The sequence below is a fragment of the Plodia interpunctella genome, chromosome 16, assembly GCF_027563975.2.
Source record: "Plodia interpunctella isolate USDA-ARS_2022_Savannah chromosome 16, ilPloInte3.2, whole genome shotgun sequence".
Taxonomy (NCBI): Eukaryota; Metazoa; Arthropoda; class Insecta; order Lepidoptera; family Pyralidae; genus Plodia; species Plodia interpunctella.
The window spans coordinates 4,640,792-4,662,982 of record NC_071309.1 but is presented as its reverse complement, the minus strand read 5'-3'; the positions used below and the strand labels follow the sequence as shown (position 1 = coordinate 4,662,982).

At 36.6% G+C, this 22,191-nt stretch overlaps 3 protein-coding genes across 3 annotated transcripts; 2 read left to right on the top strand and 1 right to left on the bottom strand.

Moving 5' to 3' along the window:
• Positions 1-23: 23 nt before the first annotated feature.
• On the bottom strand, positions 24-18,106 carry LOC128676283 (uncharacterized protein). The gene is made up of 22 exons (XM_053756311.2): positions 17,248-18,106; positions 16,949-17,066; positions 16,266-16,421; positions 15,937-16,180; positions 15,434-15,698; positions 14,719-14,956; positions 14,372-14,520; positions 14,062-14,181; positions 13,521-13,899; positions 12,974-13,096; positions 12,564-12,677; positions 12,080-12,259; positions 11,677-11,807; positions 6,602-7,117; positions 6,155-6,287; positions 5,180-5,353; positions 4,781-4,987; positions 4,446-4,573; positions 4,161-4,252; positions 3,753-3,950; positions 3,144-3,375; positions 24-1,975 (listed from the first exon to the last, which is right to left on the bottom strand). The coding sequence occupies exons 1-22, from the start codon at positions 17,881-17,883 to the stop codon at positions 1,733-1,735; spliced, it is 4,776 nt and encodes a 1,591-aa protein (XP_053612286.1). The 5' UTR covers positions 17,884-18,106; the 3' UTR covers positions 24-1,732.
• LOC128676289 (uncharacterized) lies at positions 8,858-11,154 on the top strand. Its single transcript, XM_053756316.1, has 2 exons — positions 8,858-8,980; positions 9,513-11,154. The coding sequence occupies exon 2, from the start codon at positions 9,524-9,526 to the stop codon at positions 10,871-10,873; it is 1,350 nt and encodes a 449-aa protein (XP_053612291.1). The 5' UTR covers positions 8,858-8,980; positions 9,513-9,523; the 3' UTR covers positions 10,874-11,154.
• A 279-nt stretch (positions 18,107-18,385) lies between the features above and the next one.
• LOC128676291 (uncharacterized protein) lies at positions 18,386-19,879 on the top strand. Its single transcript, XM_053756322.2, has one exon. It carries the CDS (start codon positions 18,781-18,783, stop codon positions 19,828-19,830), a length of 1,050 nt encoding a protein of 349 aa, XP_053612297.1. The 5' UTR covers positions 18,386-18,780; the 3' UTR covers positions 19,831-19,879.
• Positions 19,880-22,191: the final 2,312 nt, after the last annotated feature.

Genomic DNA, 22,191 nt, shown 5'->3' with positions numbered 1-22,191 from the left:
GGATACAATGAATCGACAGAGTATTATAGTTATATACATTTATTTTGTCAAAATATAGTAAATTACATTGATCATTATCACAAGTATTTCATTTCTAAAATTTTATTATGCGTCAAATAACATACGTAGCGCACTGAAATAGCGGCGCGTCAGTTGCGAATTAATGAAACAAATAGACGAATCAAGGCGAGAAACAGTGCGATTCGCGGTATTCGCGCATGAGTATTTGGCGCTTAAAAATTTTCTTTCTTAATATTATTCACAAGGATTAATCAATGAATTCTAGCGGATAGAATGAAATAACGTACACTTAATCGTATACTGATATAAAATATGCAAATGTGTTGCGCAAACGCATGCTTCAAATACTGGAAAATATAACCGAACCCACGAAGGCCCCTAACTTCATATCAAGCTATAGCGATAGCATTACATACTCTTTTGGCCGTAGAATTTCCTAATACAATACTTATTAGTGCTAAGTTTTAATATATTAGCATTGAAACCTAGTTAACGATTTGGTTGTAAACCGTAAAATACGATAACGTAATTTATATTTCGTTGCTAATGGAATGTGCATGCATAACATTACAGCAATAACACAACACTAACTCACAGCGACTAGACCTTTTGATCAGTCTGACCATGTTGGCAATATCTAGCTTAAGTAAACGTTTAACTCAATTATCAATTGATGTCTGTCGTTTAACATTTAACTTACTTACATTAAAAGTTACTATAAGGCCTGCAATTTTGGGAACAAAAATAATCAAAAATGGAACAAGAATGGTCCCTAAGTTATTCGATAAAGTAAGATTTTTAAAGCCGTCTAGAATTATTTCAATCAAAATAAGATGAAAATTTTAACTAAAACATTGTGACGTCTTGTCAGTTAATACTTTGTTTAATATTTCCGATTGACCCTTGTAGATAACAGAAGTTCCTTTCAATATCATAATAAAAATTATATTCTATTAGAACATGATACAATACAATGGTAACGAGTAATTAAATATTCAGTCATAAAATATGTAACTTTCGAAAATCCATAACTTGTTAACAAATCGTCCATAAGCTTAATTATATTAATATCTACTCAAATAAGTTTCATACAAGCACTCGCCTTTCATCACACATTTCGTTCCACATGCAAGCTAATTAATACATGCTATAATTTTAAAATAGAAAAAAATAATTTAAAATATCAATGAAATAGGATAAACCAGTCAGCCTCTCGAATGTATTATCATGAAATTAGCCTAATGTCACCGGAATATGTTTTATATATCCGTTGTAAGGATAAGAAGGGTTAATAAAGTGTAAATAAGTCTTATTAAACTAAAGGAACAAACTTTAATAACTTTATGAAAAATAAGTATTTAATTATTTAAACGATAACAGTAGTGTCTCTCTCAATCTAAAATCATTTCGTAACCTATTTTTTTTATTAATATTACGAAAGTAACTTTTTATTAACCATCTAACATCACATGCCATCAATAAAAAGCCTTTTCGTTTTAGCCAGTTAGCTCAAAACAACCTCGAATTCAATCAAGTTATGCAACGAGTCAATTGGACTCGAAGTCATTGTTTTTTTTTTTTCACGGAACAATAAAAAAGTGTGGTAGGTTAAGTTATGTCTCTTTTTTATTGTTCCGTGTTTTGTTTTTAAGATTTATTCTTTTTAGTCTTTAACCGTGTATTTATTTTTCTTTCACAAAATGTTACACTATTACGTGTTATGAATCAATCCGTACAAATATGAAGTGGGGTCTTCTAAGGCGTCGTGTGGGGAGCGCAGGTCAATGACCTTACCCTGGGAGAGCGCCAGAACTCTGGAACTTTCCAACACCCCGGCCAACCGATGCGCCACGAACACTACAGTGCTGCCGCCGAAGCTGCTGCGGAGAGTGTCGAGAATCAAACGCTCTGTCTCTTGATCTAAGTTGGCTGTGGCCTCATCCACTAGGAGGATCTAGATCAAGAATTTGTATCGTTATTGGTTTGTATGTAATAATAAATTCAATAAATAAAAGACTATTGAGAGATTTTATAGACGGAGAGGCAGAGCCCAAAAAAGTCTCTGAATTTATTAAGCCTGGTTTTTTTTCAGGTGATTGTAATTATAATTTACAGTAAAATGACCTGGTCAGTCAAGCGCCCATCAGAACAGGTGTCTCAGGTGCGCGTTCAAACATGTCGTAACCACCGACATACTAAAATCAATTTATTAAGGCTGAAACTTTATAAACTTTCTTTTTTTTATATATAAATAAAAGTTACTATAGTCAGTCAACATAATATCGGGACATAGCTGGTCAGTCAGCGCCAATGTACGTAGCGAGAGTTATGAACGTGCAATTCGTTTATTATGCGTGAAACTTTTTTAGCAAGTACTACTGACTATATTATTAGTAAAAAAAATGGTCAGTCAACCATTGTTTAGAACAACGCCCGTCAGTCAGTGAAAAAAGGAACGAAATTTTTTCGCTCTCTATGGGTGGTACACGCGGCAGCTCGTCTTTTATTTATAATCATCCCTTCTTAAAAAAGAGATACAGCAAAATTTAAGCCGACTAAAACTTGTTTTGATTGATTGACCTTTTAAAATGGCGCTGACGGCGCTAATTTTTAAATCTTAGATTTTGATTTCGAGTTTTGATTTAGAGAAAAATAAAAAAGTTTCAATCATATATCTAATTATCTACTAGTCATATAAACTCATTATTTTATTTATAAATATTTTTAGGGCATTTATTTACATTGTTAACTACAAATAATAATAACAATTTATAAATTATTATCAGATAATTCCTCATCCGAATCTTCAAAGTCATTTACTTCACTGTCGTGATCTGACACGTGAAGCTCAGATGTTTCAGACTGAGAATCTAAAAAATAAATAAATTTATTAACAACAATTATACCATAGAAAGCGAAAAAATTTCGTTCCTTTTTTCACTGACTGACGGGCGTTGTTCTAAACAATGGTTGACTGACCATTTTATTTATTAATAATATAGTAAGTAGTACTTGCTAAAAAAGTTTCACGCGTAATAAACGAATTGCACGTTCATAACTCTCGCTACGTACGTTGGTACGCAACACGCGGAGCGGAGACGGAGACGAGAGAGTGGGCGTACCTTGGGCCTGTGCAGCAGCGCGCGCGCGACGCTCAGCAGCTGCCCGTGCCCGCGCGTGAGCTCGCGCGCGCGCGCGCCCAGCCCGCCGTGCGCGCGCGCCGCCTGCGCCGCGCCTGCGCTCTGCAGCGCGCGCCACAGCTCCGCGTCCGCGTGCGCGCGCAGCGGGTCCAGGTTCTCGCGGATGCTGCCCGAGAATATCAACGGCTCTTGGGGGATCACGCCCACGCGAGACCTGACGTTTCAAATATATCATTATATTTTAATTTATAAAATAAACATCAGACTGATCGTGTAAGCATCTCTTACAGTCAAACCTCATAGTGTCTTACGTATACATAATTAACTAAAATTGAATCATATAAATGTAATTTAAAAGTTAATTTTATTACTTAATAATAATCAAAACACGTGGACAAAGACAACTACAGAAAAAAAAACTTAAAATAAGACTTCACTAAATCCTTGCGTGAATGTTCTACGAAGCGACCGAGGGATAAAAGCCTTGACAAAATTATTTTCAAAGAAGATTGACGTTCGACAGGTAGCAATTTGTGCAACAATGTTTATGACAGAACAAAATATATGGCATCATTTATTGGCATCTCATACCTGAGCGCGTGTAGATGCAGAGTAGTGATGTCGACGCCGTCCACGAACACTTTCCCGCTGGCGACCGGCACGAGACGCAACACGGCGGCTATGAGGGAACTCTTGCCCGCGCCCGTGCGGCCCACCACCGCCAGCCGCTCCCCCGGGAACGAAGAGAACGTCACGCCGCGCAAGGCCATGTTCGCGGATTCCGATTCGCTGCAATTGCAAAATATATATTCAATACGAGTATGTACTCGATGAGCATAGATGAGAACACAGTATTTTTTGGATTTAATCTAAACAAATTGAATCAATAATGAGAATTATTGATGATGAGAACAATTTACTTATTACTATTACAGATATTGTCGTTTACTTTTGCTATTAATTAAGACTTAAAGTTAAATAAAAATATAAAATATTTACCTGTACTTTACATAAACATCGTCGAATTCTATAACGCCTTGCGAAGGCCAGCCATAAGGTGGCGATTCTCCATCTATCTTTTCACATTCAATCTGAAAAATTGTAATTTTAGACATATTACATTAGCATCTTACTAATACGTAGGAGATCTATCACGGGAAAACCGTTGATAAGATTTTTATTTACAACAAGTGCAAGAATGTAGGACTCGTAAGAAGAAATGGGATACACAATCAAAGTTGCACGAGCCTGTTTCATAAGGATTGCTACAAACGATATGCGCACCTGTTTGATGTACTCGCCGACTCGTTCGACGGCGATCATTTCCCGCTCGGTCTCAGTGAACGCGTTCAGCACATTGCTCAGCATCGACGTCATCGACAGCGCGTACGATATGGCGAGGCCGACGAGACCTGGGTAGAAATAGTCAACGTCGATTTTATTGTCACGTACGTACAGTGACGAGCAAAGATATCTATATAAAAGTATTCAATTTTTGACTTCGCCATATTGGAATGAGAACCGAAGAAATCGCGATCAGCCTAGGTGAGACAGAGAAAAATGCTCGTTTAGACGTGCCACAGTCCGAGAATAACGTTGACGGTCTTAACATTATATACCTGCGTGTAGTGTGTGGTTCCCGCGCTGCAGCACGCAGACTATAGCGCTGGCGCCGACCACCGCCGCAGCGGCGGCCTGCAGCCGCAGCGCCAGCCACTGCTGCGCCGCGGCCGAGCACAGCGCCGCTCGCTGCCAGCTTTCCACCAACTCGTCTCCAGTTTCTGCCCATCGTGACGTAGATCCCATGGCGCGGACTATCGTCAGACCTAAAACATCACTCCATAGTACAAAACAAAGTCGGCCTCCTCTGTCTGTTTCTAAGTTTCCTTCTTTTAAACTACGGATCAAAATCCATTGATAAAATTTAAACTGTTATTTAGTTAGACAAATTGTGTACAAATGGTGAGACTTTACGACATGTTATGACTATCACCTAATAAATAGAACACCTAGTTTACCTTCGATGGTGTCATTGAAGTGGGTGTAGACGGGTGACAGAGTGACGCTCTGCAGCCGCTTGAGCTGCCGCGACGTGGGCCGGTACAGCCGCTGCAGGCGGTAGTACACGCACGCCACCGGCAACACCGCCACTAGGATCCACGGCAGACCGTACACCGTCACGGCAATCGCACCTGCAGATATTATAAATGCGAATGTAAGTTTGTTACCTCTTCACGCTCTATCTACTCAACCAATCTTCATGAAATATTGTATAGATATAGATTGAAGTATGGAAAAGGACATAGGGTACTTCTCATTCCGGAAAAATAAATGTTCCCGTGGGAAATTCACGCGAGCGAAGCCGCAAGCAAACGCTCGTTACAATACAATACAATACAATACAAATACTCTTTATTGCACCAAAAAGAAAAAATACACAGAAAACAATTTGTAATAAATATAAGAAGGTACAAAGGCGGACTTATCACTAAAGCGATCTCTTCCAGTCAACCTTTAGGTGGAAGGAGACATATATATATAAAAACATTTAGGCGCAGTAAAACAAACTACCAAATATATAATTACATACACTATATATAAATAAATACATTACATACAATATACATACATATATAAGCATACCAAATACACATATACATATACATATAAATACATATATATACATACATAAATATCATTATATAGAAGGAAATACATGTACAATAACAATTAGTTACAATTTAAACATAAATTTTCTATAACTGAAACTTTGCACACTTTAGCAGTAAACATTTTGGGAGACACAAATAACGTTGATTTATGAACGCAACATACATATACATATATATTACGGTAAATAATGCTAATAGATTAAAATACAAGTTTTTAAACTTGTTCTCTGCAGTGCATAAACAATGAAGCTTTAACGTTTTAAATCTTTTTTAGGTTTAAAACGTGTTGCTATACTAACTGATTATAAAAATGGTACAAACCTAACAATGAAAAAACTTGAGCTAGAAGAATATTAAGAATGAATGGTAAAGAGTCGTCCACGGTGTAGGTGTCCGACGAAAATCTGTTTAGAATGCGGCCGAGAGGCGTCACGTCGAAAAACTTTACTTTTGCCTGGAAACAACAATTTCACATACAATAATTACATACAAGAATAGATTGGATAACTAAAACATAAACTTTTATGATTCGATACAAAACTATACAAAAAGTTCTCACATTTAATTCTGAATGTTGATATAAATATATTATGTATAGAAACAAATCGCACAGATTGGGTTAGTCCAAAGAATTTGTGTTATGCGAGAGATTGAACCTAGGATTTCCGATATTCGGCATGATTTATGTCCGGCATGATGAACAATGAACCACACATGTCACAAAATATATGTTGTTGGTCTTAAATAAATAAATAGAGATGTACGTACCCTCACTATGACTTTCAGTAGCATTTTATGTATCTTGGCAGCGGCTTGAACTCCTCCATACGCAAACAAAAACGCTCTCATTATTGTGAAGACTAGATTTAAGCCAGCCAACATGAAATATATTTCCAAATAATATGTGTCATCAGGCGACGATGTAGCGGTCAGTTCTATCACTGGATCCGTCCCACTGACAGTTTCATTAACACTATCTTTCTGACCGAATATACTGTCACCATTGATCAAAGAAATCGAGGCGTTAACAATCTTGTGTATTATATTATCGACGGTGATGAATCCATGATCCAACAAGGTTTTGTTTTCGTGTAGCTCCAAATCACCGACGTTCGTCGTATTCTTCTTGCTCTGTACCCAGAAGGACAGCCATACGAATGTGAAGTTCTGTGAGACTTGCATGAGAATTAGAGAGAGCAATATCATAAGAGAGAGGAATGCGCCGACCGAGCGCAAATAAAGTCCTATCACCCACCAGCCAACGGTTCCTTGCGACATCTCTTCCTGGAATAAAAGACATTCACTCCGGTTAGTACATATACTACCAACCGGCACCAATCCCAGTGAGAATCTAGGCTTCAATTAAATTGTTATACTTCAACAGGAAATGCTTATCAGCCTGAACAACTTTAGTTAAGAAGTCATTTCTTTATTTGCTATAGTTTAACTGGACCATCATGAGTCTGCATCAGGTGTTCCAGATCTTCAATTTTTATAACTCAACAGAAAATGCTCATCAGGCTGAACAACTTTTATTAGGGCGTCATTTCTATATTTCCTATAGTTTAGCTGGACCATCATTGTTCTCCATCAGGTGTTCCAGTTTTCAAAATAGTTTATACCCTATATGTTGCTCAGGCTTAATAGCTATACAAATAACAAAGTTTCATTCGAATCCGTCCAGTACTTTCGGAGATTAGCGTCATCATACATACAGATAGACAGATAAAAAAGTCAAAAATGTTTCTTACATTCTATTATTCTTTTTTAGTGTCCCTCTATCCATTTCAGTTAAAAATACTAAATGTACAGACAAAATATTTTCAATGTTTTATTATATGATTAAAGTACCTAAGTAAGTATAGATTAAAGTACCTATATAAGGTACTTATTATACCTTTATTAGATAGATTAGATTTTATTAGTACCTATATAAGGTATTTATTATTATACCTTTATTAGAAAGAAAAGTTTTTATTTCACAGTATGTTTTAAGATGATAAGTCGAAGAGAGGTTTTGTGTTTCAAGTATATGGAAAAAGTGAAGATGTTGTCATCATTGTTGATACTGTTAGTGCGGCATTTTTAAGATTTTTACCGATAAGCGAAACCAATATAAACAAATACCCAAGTAGACATCATTTTAAGCAATAGCTAATCAGTATAATCATCTTTATCTGTGGAATTAGTATTGTCATTACACATCATTTTACATAATTTAACAATTTTAATATATTTTACCCTACCACACATAATTATCCATATTTCTAAGCGACTAGAACATCTAGGTGTGAAAATGAAAATGTTATGGAATAGCTAAAATTCTTACATCATTTTAATTCATCAATGGAGTCAGACACTCTTCCGAGATAGAGTCAGATCATGTCTTTATCGGGGTAGACAGAGCCAAGATTTGTGAAATTGGAAAGTTACGATTTTCGTTTTTCATTTATAATCATATAAAGGATAATATAACAAATTGCACATACACAAATCATACAATAAATTATCCTGTAGGTAATTTACCCATAACATTTACATAAAAGAAAAGAAAAAACAATAAGAATATGGTTCTGTTATTACTTCTCGGTATGTGTGCATTTTAAAGGGAACTTAGGAAATGCTCTATAAGTTTAAATTTTATTTTGATTCCCTTGATTGATTGTTACAATCTGCGCGAGAAGAGAAGCAGCAGAACATTTTTAATTATAATCTCAGATCAAATCAGAAAATTTTGTAATTTTATGAGTGATTGTAAATAATTATCGTGTTATTATACCAACATATAGCATAATTATTGATTTTTGCATAGGTACACATAGACGGGGTAAAATAGCCTTTTAACACAACACATGTTTTTTGCAAATATTTTCTTTCTTTATTACGCTCCTACATCGACATGGGAAAACGATGAGTCATAATTTAGCTCGTATGAGTTAAGTTTTGTTCTCGAACATTCTATGACGTCACTCATCCCTTGCCCCTATACACACGGCTCCAAGAGCAATGAATCAACAAGCCGTGCGCATTTCCACACGGTTTGCACACGAGTTAGCTTATCATTATATATATCGCGGGCCGACGCGTAGCCATTATCAGTAATACTATCATTGTTTTTACTAGTGCAGTGAAGTGATAATAGCTCATGTAAGTAGCGCAAAATTTGAAATTTGTTTTTATTTTGTTCACAGAATTCTTTCATTGTATCTGTAGACGGTTTCAGTTTTATGAACATTTTGGTAATAATTTCCTCACCAGCCGAATTAACAATCCTTTTAAAAAATATGTTGTTCTATGTTAGCATTTGGTCATTTAATGGTTGTAATATAAATAGAATATAAAATACTTTTAGTATTAAGTTCACCGTTTGTTTATAGTTAAACAACAATAAATTTAATAAATATTTATTTTTACAATTTCTCTTGGTATGTGGTCCCTAGAATAGGAATAATCCATTAAATGATATCAAGGCGACTAAGAGATACATACACAATAACTGATAGACAATAATAGCAGTTCCAATGGGGGTTGATGTCAAGTGGCAATATTTTAAAGTTAATTTATTACGCTGACCCCGGGCTTCACAGCGTCATAGCCCCGAATGAAACTGGGAATACGAAGATGAAAAAGAGAGTTCAATCCTATTTTAAAAAAATATATAATTTTCTTTTTTCCACAGATTCGACCAAAATGCCTTGCTACAACAAAACCCGTCAATGCAACGCAATTTGCGACAAGTCAGCATGCATCTGCATTCCGACCAATGGGAAACCCTGCGTCTGCCTTTATGTGGTCAACGATGACATCATCCAATGCAACGAGTGCTGTAACAATGGCAAGTGTGATTGCAAGTGTGACAAAGGAGTCTGCTTCAAAACTGCCGGTTCTACCTGCATTTGCGTGTGTAAGGATGATAACGGAAAGGTTAAGAAGTGTGACGATTGCTCTTGTAATCTCATTTGCACAAACTGCCTTTGTGATAATGCAGGTCAATGTGTCTGTCTTCGAACCGAAGGGAGATCTTGCATTTGCGTCAAAGATGACGAAACAGGGAATATCATTAAATGCAATGACTGTGAATGTACAACTGGGAAATGTGAGTGCAAATGTAAGGATGCTAAGTGCACTTGTATTGGAACTGGAGGAAAATCATGCATTTGTGTAAGGAAAGACGAAAAAGAAGGTGTAAAGAAGTGTAATAGTTGCACCTGTTGTAATATTTGTGACAATTGCGATTGTCAGAAGAAATGTGACAAGAAAGGTTGCGTTTGTCTACTAACTGATGGAAAAGCCTGTATTTGTGTCTGTGAAGATAACAAGGGCAATATTATAAAGTGCAATGATTGCAAATGTACCAATACCGGTAGTTGTGACTGCAAATGCGATGCTTCTAAATGCATCTGCATTAATACTGAAGGGAAATCTTGTGTCTGCGTTTGCCGAGACGAAAAAGGAGGTATCAAGATGTGCGATGACTGCACTTGCACCAATACTTGTAATGATTGCGCCTGTGAGAAAAAATGTGACAAGAAAGGTTGCGTTTGTCTACTAACTGATGGAAAAGCCTGTATTTGTGTCTGTAAAGATAACAAGGGCAATATTATAAAGTGCAATGATTGCAAATGTACCAATACCGGTAGTTGTGACTGCAAATGCGATGATTCTAAATGCATCTGCATTAATACTGAAGGGAAATCTTGTGTCTGCGTTTGCCGAGACGAAAAAGGAGGTATCAAGATGTGCGATGACTGCACTTGCACCAATACTTGTAATGATTGCGCCTGTGAGAAAAAATGTGACAAGAAAGGTTGCGTTTGTCTACTAACTGATGGAAAAGCCTGTATTTGTGTCTGTGAAGATAACAAGGGCAATATTATAAAGTGCAATGATTGCAAATGTACCAATACCGGTAGTTGTGACTGCAAATGCGATGATTCTAAATGCATCTGCATTAAAACTGATGAAAAGTCATGTGTCTGTCTTTGCCGAGACGGAAAAGGAGGTATCAAAAAGTGTGATGACTGTGCTTGCTCTAACTAACATCTGTAAATAGAAAGATGGTATACCTATTCTGCGTTATTGTAAAACATTTAATGAAGCACATTATTTCATTTTATTTTAAATTTTATTATATGCATTGATTATTTTTTGCTAATTTTATCATAAAATATATTTCTCTATTTACCCATATTCATATACATAATAAGGATATTTTAGTTTGTGTAACCTTTACTAAAGGTGGTGGGTTAACTTAGCAAATAGCACTGTAAACGCATTATTATTGTTTTTTGATATCAAATAAATTATTATATTAAAATGTCTGTTTGTTTTTCAACCCAATCTTCTATCTTGTTGAGTAAGTAATTAGCATCTTAGTCATAACACTCCGATTGCATCATATGATTAGTAACTTTATAACTTGGGTCATTTTAGCATCTGAATCCTAACGCTTCGGAAATTTGTTTTAGCCCAATAGTAATAATAAAAATTAACAGTTAGAAAGATTCTTCATAGTTCCAAAACAAAAATTGTGGACTGTAACGAAATTTGTTAAAGAGTCTGTTTTTAAATGTTACACGGAGCCTTTGATTAATTCTACAATCAGCTATCTTTATTTGTTGACTATGGAGCCTAGGTACGGCTTTTTATATATAAAAAAACAATTTCTGAAATAGTCAAGGCATCTTTGAGTAATTATTAAGAGATAGATGTGATTAAGAGATAATGTAGATTATAACACTTCCGGACCATTATGTTGAATTCCAGAAATGCACATATTATTCAAAATACAACGTCGTTGTATTATTATCTGGTAAAAAAAAGCTTTGGCCCTATTTGGTTACCTCATCGTCCAGGCTGTCCCTACTGACGGCATCAGCCTTGTCTTCGCGGGGCTGCGGCGGCTCCTCGCCGATGCTCTCTGTCTCGCTCGGAAATATGTCCTCCATATCGCGTAACACCACTTCGGGGGGACCTGTACGCGAAATAATTTGTGATTACTAGGTTTGAATTACAATGCCAGCTAAAATGGACTATCATATGTCTGAATAAATGATATTATTATATTTTTATTTTAGGTAACTTGTAAAAAGCCGTTTGTGAAACAAAATTTTATTCCTTTGTCCAATCTTGGGGCACAAACGGGCAACAAACACAATTTTCTGTTCACTACTATTACTTGTCATGGGCCTATCTTCTTTTGTCTTATTTTTTCCTATGAGAGAATTGTCAGGTGGTATAGTGTACCCTGGCTGAGCACGCGGCCGGCACGCAGCAGCACGACGTGGTGCGCGCGCGCCAGCTGTCGCGGCGAGTGCGACACCAGCACGCGCGTGCTGTGCCGCAGCAGCCCCAGCACGCAGCGTTGCATCACGTGCGCCGCCACCTCCCCGTCCAACCCCGACAGCACGTCGTCCAGCAGATACACTGGAGGAAATATTTTAATTGTACACGCTTTGTCTGCAGTCATCATTGTTTAAGCCCTTGTTCAACAAGCAAGGATATCAAAGATGACCGGTTGGAAGCAGCCTGCATCCAACATATTCCTGCGAATGTACTCAGGTCATCCGAAAACCTGATCTGTGGGTCTGTACAAAAAAGTATTTATGACAATTTTCACTGAGAAAAAAAGACAACAGTAAGGCATTTAGGTCAACCTAAATTCACAAAATTTTACAATGTGTCCTCAAGGACACATGTATAGAAAACCATTTAATAATAAAGCCCTGACCTCGCTTGTCCTGGTAAACGGCACGCGCGAGAGAGATGCGCGCGCGCTGCCCGCCGCTCAGCGTGCAGCCGCCCTCGCCCACGAACGCGTTCCAGCCCAGAATGTTCAGGTCCTCTATAATTATGGTTATATTACAGTATAGTGACATTCATACTGTTGTTCGACGGCCTTGTTAAAGGCGAAGCCACCGCTAGCTCTGACAATGTAGTCGGGGCTGTTACAAAATATGAAAGATGTGAAACGGAACCGCAATTTACAACAAAATAAAGTTGATAACAAAAACATGCAGTAAGTAAATAATGTATAATGTATTGCACCAAAACTTCAGCTGCATTAATAAATAAAAGTAAATTTTACTGAGATGAGCTAGGTATCGAACTATAAAGTGTAGACGTGAAAAAATTGTATACCAGTAAGTGCGCATGCGTCGACGACCGCCCGGAACTTGGCCTCGTCGTAGGGCTTCCCGAACAGGATGTTGTCGCGGATAGTGCCGCGCGTCAGCCACGGCGTCTGCGGCACGTAGCCGAAACCTAGTAAACATACCATACTGTATTAGTTAGTAAACAGCCACTGGAAAAAAATATCTAACATGTTTTTTCCAAATTGTACATATTTGGAATCCTACTAATATTAATTATAAATGCGAAAGTTTATGAGGACATATGTGTTTATGTTTATTACTCTTTCACGCAAAATCTATTGTACGGATTGGTATGAAATTTGGTACACATGTAGAATATAACCCTAATATAACCTAACACATAGGTTACTTTTTATCCCGAAATTCCCACGGGAGCGGTGCCACGCAGCTAGTAGCATAAGTTCATAAACATATAGAATAAGTGTCAAAATTGTTTCCCAATTTCCGAAAATAATTAAAATACTTTGAGCGGAAATAATGCGAAATATTTTCAAAAAATTAGAATACTAAAACAGGTTTAATAGTATACTTACTATTTAAACTTTCAGGTATTTGTATGTCCCCATTTTCCTTCTTCATCTCGCCGATGATAGCCAAAAGCAATGAAGTCTTTCCGCTGCCGACGCTACCCGTAACTCCTATCAATTGGTCCCTCCCGATCTCTAAACATATGTCTTTCAACGAAAACAACTCTTCTTGATATACCGCATCACTGGACGAAATAGACTCTCGCCTCTTTATATTCCCTTTAGAGGATCTTTTGCCTTTATTTTTCTTTGGTTTTGGCAACGGTATCTTGACGATGCTTGGCTTAGCCCACGCGAATGTTGCGTTTTTGAATATAATCACTTTGTCTTCGTCTTCGTTTGTATTTAGTCTGTCGTAGTACCTCTCAGAATCCATGTCTGACAGCTGAAATTACATTTAGCGTAGCACTTCATTTGTTATTTTATATAGAACTGATTTTGCTTAATATTTGTTTGATCATAGGGTACTTTTAGCCGCGGGCCGAGCCGCGTGCAAAAGTTAGTATAGAAGAATTGGGAACTATTTTATACATATGGGTAAACTTACGTCTAGAAACTTCTGTATTCTCTTTATGGACACCCATGCTTCCATGAGTCCATTGAGCACCCAAGGGAAGGCATTCAGAGGCGCGATCAACATGTTGATTAAAGCTATGGTTGTAAATACCTGAAAATTTAAATTTTCTTTAAAGTTATGCAAGTCAAATTTCAACCCATTAGGTGTTAACGAACGACATTTATTTGAAAGTGATCATACATTAATCAATCAAAGTATATTTTTCGTTATTTGAACTATATTTAAATAAACACACCACGCAGATCACAATAACATATATTATATAGAGGACCGTACGTACAGTGGGCGCGTCCAGCAGTTTCCCTCTGAGCTGGTGCGTGCCGAGCGTGAGCGCGGCCACGAGCACGGGCGTGGTGGCCCACAGCACCACGCAGATCGCGTCCAGGTACTTGCGGCCGCGGAGGTACCGTAGCTCGCCCGACCTGGCCTCTGTAGAGAAGATATAAAATCACACACGGCAGAAGTGAAAGAGATCTTCATAGTAGACTCGAGCAGACTTTTCCTGAACCTTCAGCCCCGCAACTCAAGCCCACGAAATATTTAGAGGATGTTCACTTGAAACGGACATCTATATTAATAACCTGTTCAATATTAATTTACAAATGTTTATAAAATTTAACAACTTACCATTAACCTTATTTATGAAGTAGTCTTCCCACACATGCATTTTAACTGTCCTGATTCCTTTGAGCAAATCGCTCATGAGACCAACTCGGATGTCCTTATGATGCATGAGATCGGTGCTAAGCTGACCAATCTTGTTGGCGATCACTTTATTCACAGGAATTAATACCACTGAGAATGCAACGCCCGCCAGGAAGGACACGCCCACTTGTTGGTACAGCAGGAATAGCGTGATCACTAGCTGGAAATTTAGACTAGTTTAATTGTGAACATATATCTCTGAAAGAAAACTTATTATCTAGACTGTACATTGTTATAAAATCGTATCACATGCCTTCAGACGACTTAGAAAAATCGAACACTTATATACAAAAACAAGCAAGTGAGACAGATATAACAAAGAGTGATTAGGAATACCAAATAGCATTATCAGTTATTTATTGACAAAATAAATGTATGGGTGTTAAACTACTTAGGTATCCTTTCAAATTTCCTCTAAGAGAGTGAAACAAACATCGAAACGCTGAAAATCTAATGCCGGCTATACTCTATCACCGAACTCGGATGCCGACACGAATGCATGAACATTGTGTAGTTTGCATGAGAGCTTTTTATTTACGTCAATGAAATACCAGCAATGTATACCGACTGCCAAAGTTTGGCGAACTGATTCGCGATAATGTACAGCCGGCAAAACAATTATCAGAACACCACCTACCTGAAGCGGTATGCTCCATAAAGCATGAAAACTGGGGCATGAATTCACGATCCTGTCACAGTCAGTCGACATATAATTGGTGATTTCCCCGACTGTGAACGACTTGGACAGTTCCGTGGAGGTGACGCTCAGAGTCTTGCGGAGGAGGGTTGACACGATGGCACCGCGCATCTTCAGGCCCACTAGCGACATGAGCCAGTTGAAGTGAATATTGAATAGTGCAGATACCAGCGTCGCGGCTAGCAGTCCTGACGCGTATAGGTATCTGAAATAGTAGATAATAACTTTATTCACCAAAAAATATTGTTGGCAGATCAGGGACTACTGTGAAAGTTCTGGTCATAGCGCCGTCTGTGGAAGAGTCGTTATCAAATGGCATCCAATTTATAGCAACTGTTAGCAAGATGTCAATTGAAATGTGAACCTTCCATTTTTTAATACATAACGTATATAACGTCTAACGTATATACATATAATAACGTCATATAAAAAAAATTAATTACCCCAAATGTGGATCAATGCTCTCGTCGTCAACAAACGTGATTAGATAATTCAGAAGCAAGGGCCCAGCAAATCCTGCCATGTCCGAGACCAATTTCAAAATGCCAATGCTGTAGAACTGCAGCCCAAAGCAGGTGTGTAAGGCGCGAAGTAAGGTTACATTATGCCGATGTCGTACCAGCACTCGCGATGTGGGCGTCACTGGTGTCGAAGCTTGAGGGGCTGTTTGCCCAACTGATCCATAGCCTACAATTAATTAGAAAATAAATAAATAAAACTTAAGGAAGATGTTTATTTTTTCATTTCAATCCCAGTGTATATAAATACTTACTCGATACAATAAAAGGTTCATGTGGTACTTCTGTGTAATGATAATTGTCTATGTTTCCAATCAAGGCCCTATCCATTTTTGCCCCCACATAAGAACATCTATATTTTCCAGGAATGTCAAAAAGCTCTTCTGGATCTCTCAACTTGTTTTCACAACCTATAAGCAAAAGTAATCATTTTTTTATTCATATGCATTTATATATAACTATAGGTATGGATGAATAATGGAGAAGGCAATGACAAACCACTCCATTCCTAATGCCAAGAAAGTTGTTGTGTGTGTTTAATTGAACATAATGACCACAACCCTCAGCCATGAGGAATATGACTATGAAGAAAATTTAATATAGGTATTTTTAAAACAGAAACATCAGGGGAGACCATCATGTCAAAAACAAACAATCAGGTGTATTTTAATAGTATTAGACTTGGGATTCAATAATAATTACTATTAGTCAGCCTATGTCCATGTACAATAATAAAGGAAGTTCATGTTTTGTAATGTGATTCATTTCTACTTGAGATACTTTTTGTGACGCATAGCATAGTATGAAATAATAGAATATCTATTATAGAGTATATCTAGCATAGTGCATTATAGTTAATCTGATGTAAAGATGCTACAATAGAGATATTTTAAATAAAAAATGTGTTCCCGCCTCACAGCACAGCTAATCAATTTACCTTTCTGTAGAAGTGGATAGACCCATGTGAATGTGGTTTGAGAGAAGCAACCAATGCCTTGCAAAGCTGTTCCTAGTACTCCTTCATCCATGTGTGGGAGTAGTGGAGTATACTCACTCTGTAAAGTAAAAAGAAGAACATATCCAAATAATGTGTTCAATTTACTTAATATTTTATTCAGTTTACAGTAAATGAAAAATGTTTCTCTTTTTGTTAATTACAGCTACATCATCAAAATAATAATTACTATTACAGAAATGTTTAAATACCATAAATTAAAGTTGAAATACAATACTTACATGAGAGTGCTGACTGCCAACAAGACATGGTGAATAGTAAGTAGGTCTTGAATCACTAGACGGTAACAGTGATATTAGGTAGACGGAATGGAAGCAGAGAATGGTGATGTTGAATGTCATAGAAGATATTGTCAATATGTTGGTGCGCAAAGCAATTACATTTAGAATTGCAGATAAACTCCATAAAAAAACCAACAGAGTAGGACCTCGAGAACTCACTCCAAGGCGCTGTTTCAGGGCAAGTACATATCCAAAATGCACTAACCATGATAGGCATGATGTTCCAGCAAGGAAATAATCAACAGGATACAAAACGAAATATTTTTGAGTTATAAACAAATACAACTCAATAATTGGAATGAACGCTAGCGTTAAGGCGACGAAACTACGTAAAACTATAGCACGTTCTTGAATTTTCTCTCGAACAACCCAGTCCCTTCGGTATCCTATATAAAACCCAGACACTGTGGCTAGTATGAATAATACTGGTATCTGTAAAAAGAGTTCTTGAAAACATTGGCCGAAATCTTTTAACTCTTCGTTCCATATTTGCAAACCGTTGGGGCCACATATGTCTTCCCATTCCCAAGTGAAATTTATCATTAAAGAACCCATAGATTTTGCAATAATCTGCATAAACCCAGAATCCTTTAGAATCCACCGAAGTTTATAACAACAATAATTATGAACATTATACAGTGCAAGTCAAGTTAACACCAAGGAACAGTAGATCTTGTATTACTCCTGTAATCCTTTTATTTAGCCTCCTATTATTATACCTAGTATTTTATGTAGGTAGTATTTTATTAAAATTTTATAAATAAAAATATTTTGCGTTAGATGTACCTATTCAAGCAAGTGTCATGTATGTCAATGTCAAATATAAAACAAATATGTCATAGACAAACGCAAAGATTTTGGATTGGTAAGCGTTATCCAAAATCATTGTTGGACAAACAGCATTATGCGTTGTGTATTATTCCGCTGCTGTCATGCAGGAACATTTATGGCGCGATATCATACTATTTGTAAAGTGCGATCGCGCGTCACACACCTACACCTGTGAAGGGTGGTTTTCATAGAGACCTAAGCGAAGTGTGAATAAGAATTCTTATAGTGGTAGCATTGTATATCTAAAGAAGGCTATGGAATATTGGGGGGATACAGAGATAGGTAATCGAAAATTTCGAATCCCCCCGTTTCAACAAAATTCATGCTTATTTATAGAACAGTGCATGCTGCAATGGCAGGTCGGTGAATGCTACTGTAGCCAGCATGGACAGACTAAATGTTAACTGTCACTATCACTCATAGGACAAATGCGATAAAATAAAATAAAAATAAAGAAAAGAAACATTTTGCATGTAGGTAGGTAATATAAAAATTAAACAATATAAAATCAAAGTGGTATATATTTTAATAGTATCTAATACAATACTATTCTATTCCTTATACTTTTGGAGTTTAATTATTGTCCTTCATAAAGTAAACACGCAAAAGATAATAAAATTTCACTTGAATGTGTAAATTAAAATGGAATCAGTCACTAATATTCAAAAAGAAGTGGAATTCTTCGACCCTATTCATGATATAATTGACTACTTGGTAAGATGTGTTCAGATTTCTTTTAAAAATTCTCGAATCAATGAAGGTGAAGTCAGAACTGCTGAAAAAATCAATATGGCTTTTCAATTATATCAAAAATCACCGCTAGATTTTCTTCTACAATTTGGAAAATATTTAGCACCACAACACCTCAAATATTTTGAAGAATTACACCTACCTGGAGATTCTACCAGATTTCAGGAGTATATATTGGAATTAAAGGTGTATCATTCAGAGGAAAGCAAACACAAGAGAGTTAGAAATCGAAGATATAAAGCTTTACAAAAGATGCAAAGTGAATCAGACTATTTTAGTGAAAAACAGATGATGTATCGCAATCCTTTACTGTATGAGCAACTGATAGGTCAATATTTAAGTGATGATGAAATCAGAGAACGAGATGGAATTGATACCGAAAATATCACTTTTCTGAACATGATTTTGGAAACTGTTGATAGAAACCAAATGAGAGAAACCAAAAATGTACAAATGTTAGAAGAGGATAATGAAGAACAAAGTGAGTCAGCGCATAATTGTGACAACTCGGCTGAAATTTTTAAAAGTAAAAAAAGCTGGGGTGATTTTGATACACCTGATATAAAACCTAATTATTTGCCTGAACCAAGAAAACAGGCTCTTATAAGTGCACCAGAGAGAAATCTTCTCCGTCAAGAATTTATTCAAGAGATGTACAATAGTTTCTTGGAGGGGAATGATGTGGACTTTGACTACTCTAATATAGATAACGATGAGCAGTATGATGACTTGCAGCAGGAGGCCCAAGATGCTGAAGACAGGTACTTTGATTCAGAGACTAATGAAGTTGAAAACCTAGAAGAGCATATGAAGCTTATCGAGGAATATGGTAGACAAGATTCTAAAAACTCCAATGAGACAAATTCAGAAGATCCACTTGATGTATTTATGAGTCACATTTCAAATAAATTAAGAGGAAATTCCTACATAATGTTTTGCTAAATACCCTATCACACTTTACTTATCTAAAGGTATAGTTACATCTGTTTTTTTATTTTTAGGTAGGAGGGATCCTACCCCATTCGCTTTAAGCCTTACCACATATCACCAAGGGAGATGGGGCGGTTAAAATGCTAGGAAACGTGATTAATGGATGGCCCCTAATTTATAACAATTTGGTTCACCTTAGTATGTGAAACACTAGTTAATATCTCATTGTTTATTATGATAATTTTCTCCATAAATAGGAAGGAGATTTGATGTGGATTTATGTCAGACAGATATTTATTATGGGAATTAACACAGGTTGGTTGGTCATAAACTTGTACATGTGTTTGCATCCATTCTTGTACGAGTGAGATAAGACATCACCACTATCTGTAGTATGTAATATTGCGACTATGAACTTCTTTATATAAGGTGTGCTTATATAGCAAGAAATAATATTGATTGTCTGTAACTATAACAATTGCACAACTAACGAAACGAAATGTTATAGCGCTCATTATAACGTAATATCGCCGTATCCTTATGCGCCGCCATATGGTAATGATACTTTATACAGGCACCATATTGTAATATGTTAACTCTTCACACCTACAATAAACAAGTAGTAGGTATGTAATGCAAGTACGAATGTTTATTATTCATATTGACATGTAAATACTACTAAAGCATTTCAAAGTTTATAAGAGTAGGAAAACGTGAAAATGGAGAAATAAATAAATTTTCTATCTAAGCAAAAAGAGCTACTTGTGTAACAAGAGACTTGTAAGCAAAGTTTATTAACTTTGCTACATTTTGTTCGCTGATTGCCCCACGCAAATGCCTTTGCATGCTGCTGATCAGTTTTTTACGAACAGGTGTAAATATATGTAGTTAATTTCCAAAAGCTAAATAAATAAATCAGACATATTTACAATGTCAAAGACTATCCCTGATATATGCAGATGGTGGCTAGAATATGGAAAAGATTGAGTTTGTTGGAAAACTTTGGATTCATAATGCGATTGCACAGAGGGATGGGTTTGTGCACAATTTATTCCCAAAATGAATGGCATAAACATAGATATCTAAGTATGGCTTACAACACGATGGCCACGCACGAACGATATTCGTATAGGTACCTACGTATATATATGTTGGTGTGGCGACATTATATAATACCTACTACAATGACACTACATATATCATTCGTAATCAATTTGCTTTTCTCTTTTTCCATTTGTTTCTTTCTCCTTGTTTAGCACACGGCCAACGCGGCATGCATACCAAACGTTATTTGTCAGCGTTTTCACATTGAGAAATAGTAGAACGGCTTTATAAGCCTCCTTACACAGCTGTAATCTATACTAATCTTAATATCTGAGATAAGAGTTTGTAGGTACGCGCTAATTTCTAATGCGGTATGATAGCCACATTAATGAGGAGCGTGAAGCGGTTCTCTGCTAGTTTGGTAATAATAGTAAAGAGTTTTAGTTTTTCACATTTACGAACAAAATATCGAATGCAGTCTATAACATTATCATGATACAGTTTCTCTAACTTTGGCGGATTCGATACATAGCTGAGTTTTAATTGCGGTAAATAAAAGCTCTCATTCAAGCTATGAAATATTAATCTATTCGCGTCGGCATCTGTCTAAGTTCGGCGATAGTGTGTAGCCGACATAAGGAGTCCTTGTATATAATTGCCACGTCCCGATTCTTGGCAATCGAAATTAATTTCCTAATTTTTTTAAAGACCTGGTCGGAAAAGTCAATTTGAATGAAACAGATCGACATCAAATTAAACTTGATATCTATCTCTAAATAAGTGTGTACCCGAGAAAGAGGTCTTTATTTTGAAGCACAAGTTTATATTACTTCATATAGGTACCGGTTTTTTTCTAACGATCTGACAACATTTTGAAAAATCGCGTCTACCTTTTTCAAACGTTACTGATTTGTTCGACTGGGAATCCGAGTGTATTTATTAGACCTCATCTCTTGGTGTTTATAGCGCAGCGAATGGTGTAGCATAACTTGTGTGGTCGAACTCATACCGAGACTTCGGAGAACGCAAGTCTATCACGTACTTGGCCGGTTTAAAGCTAGTAAGTAGGTAAGTAAGCAAAAATTCCAATGCAAACAATAATGATCTTCAGCACCCAATGAGCGTAACTATTAACTGTACCTAAGTACATTTTAATTAGACTATAAGTATTATAAATCTTTGCTTATAGGAACTACCAGGCCTATACATCTATCCAAATCTATAACTACCTAGACGTGGTTAGGTATTTAAAAAATCTCACGAACAACGGGCGTAAGCAACAAAATACCTAATTTGACAATATTTAACGGCCAATAATGTTCTGCTTTA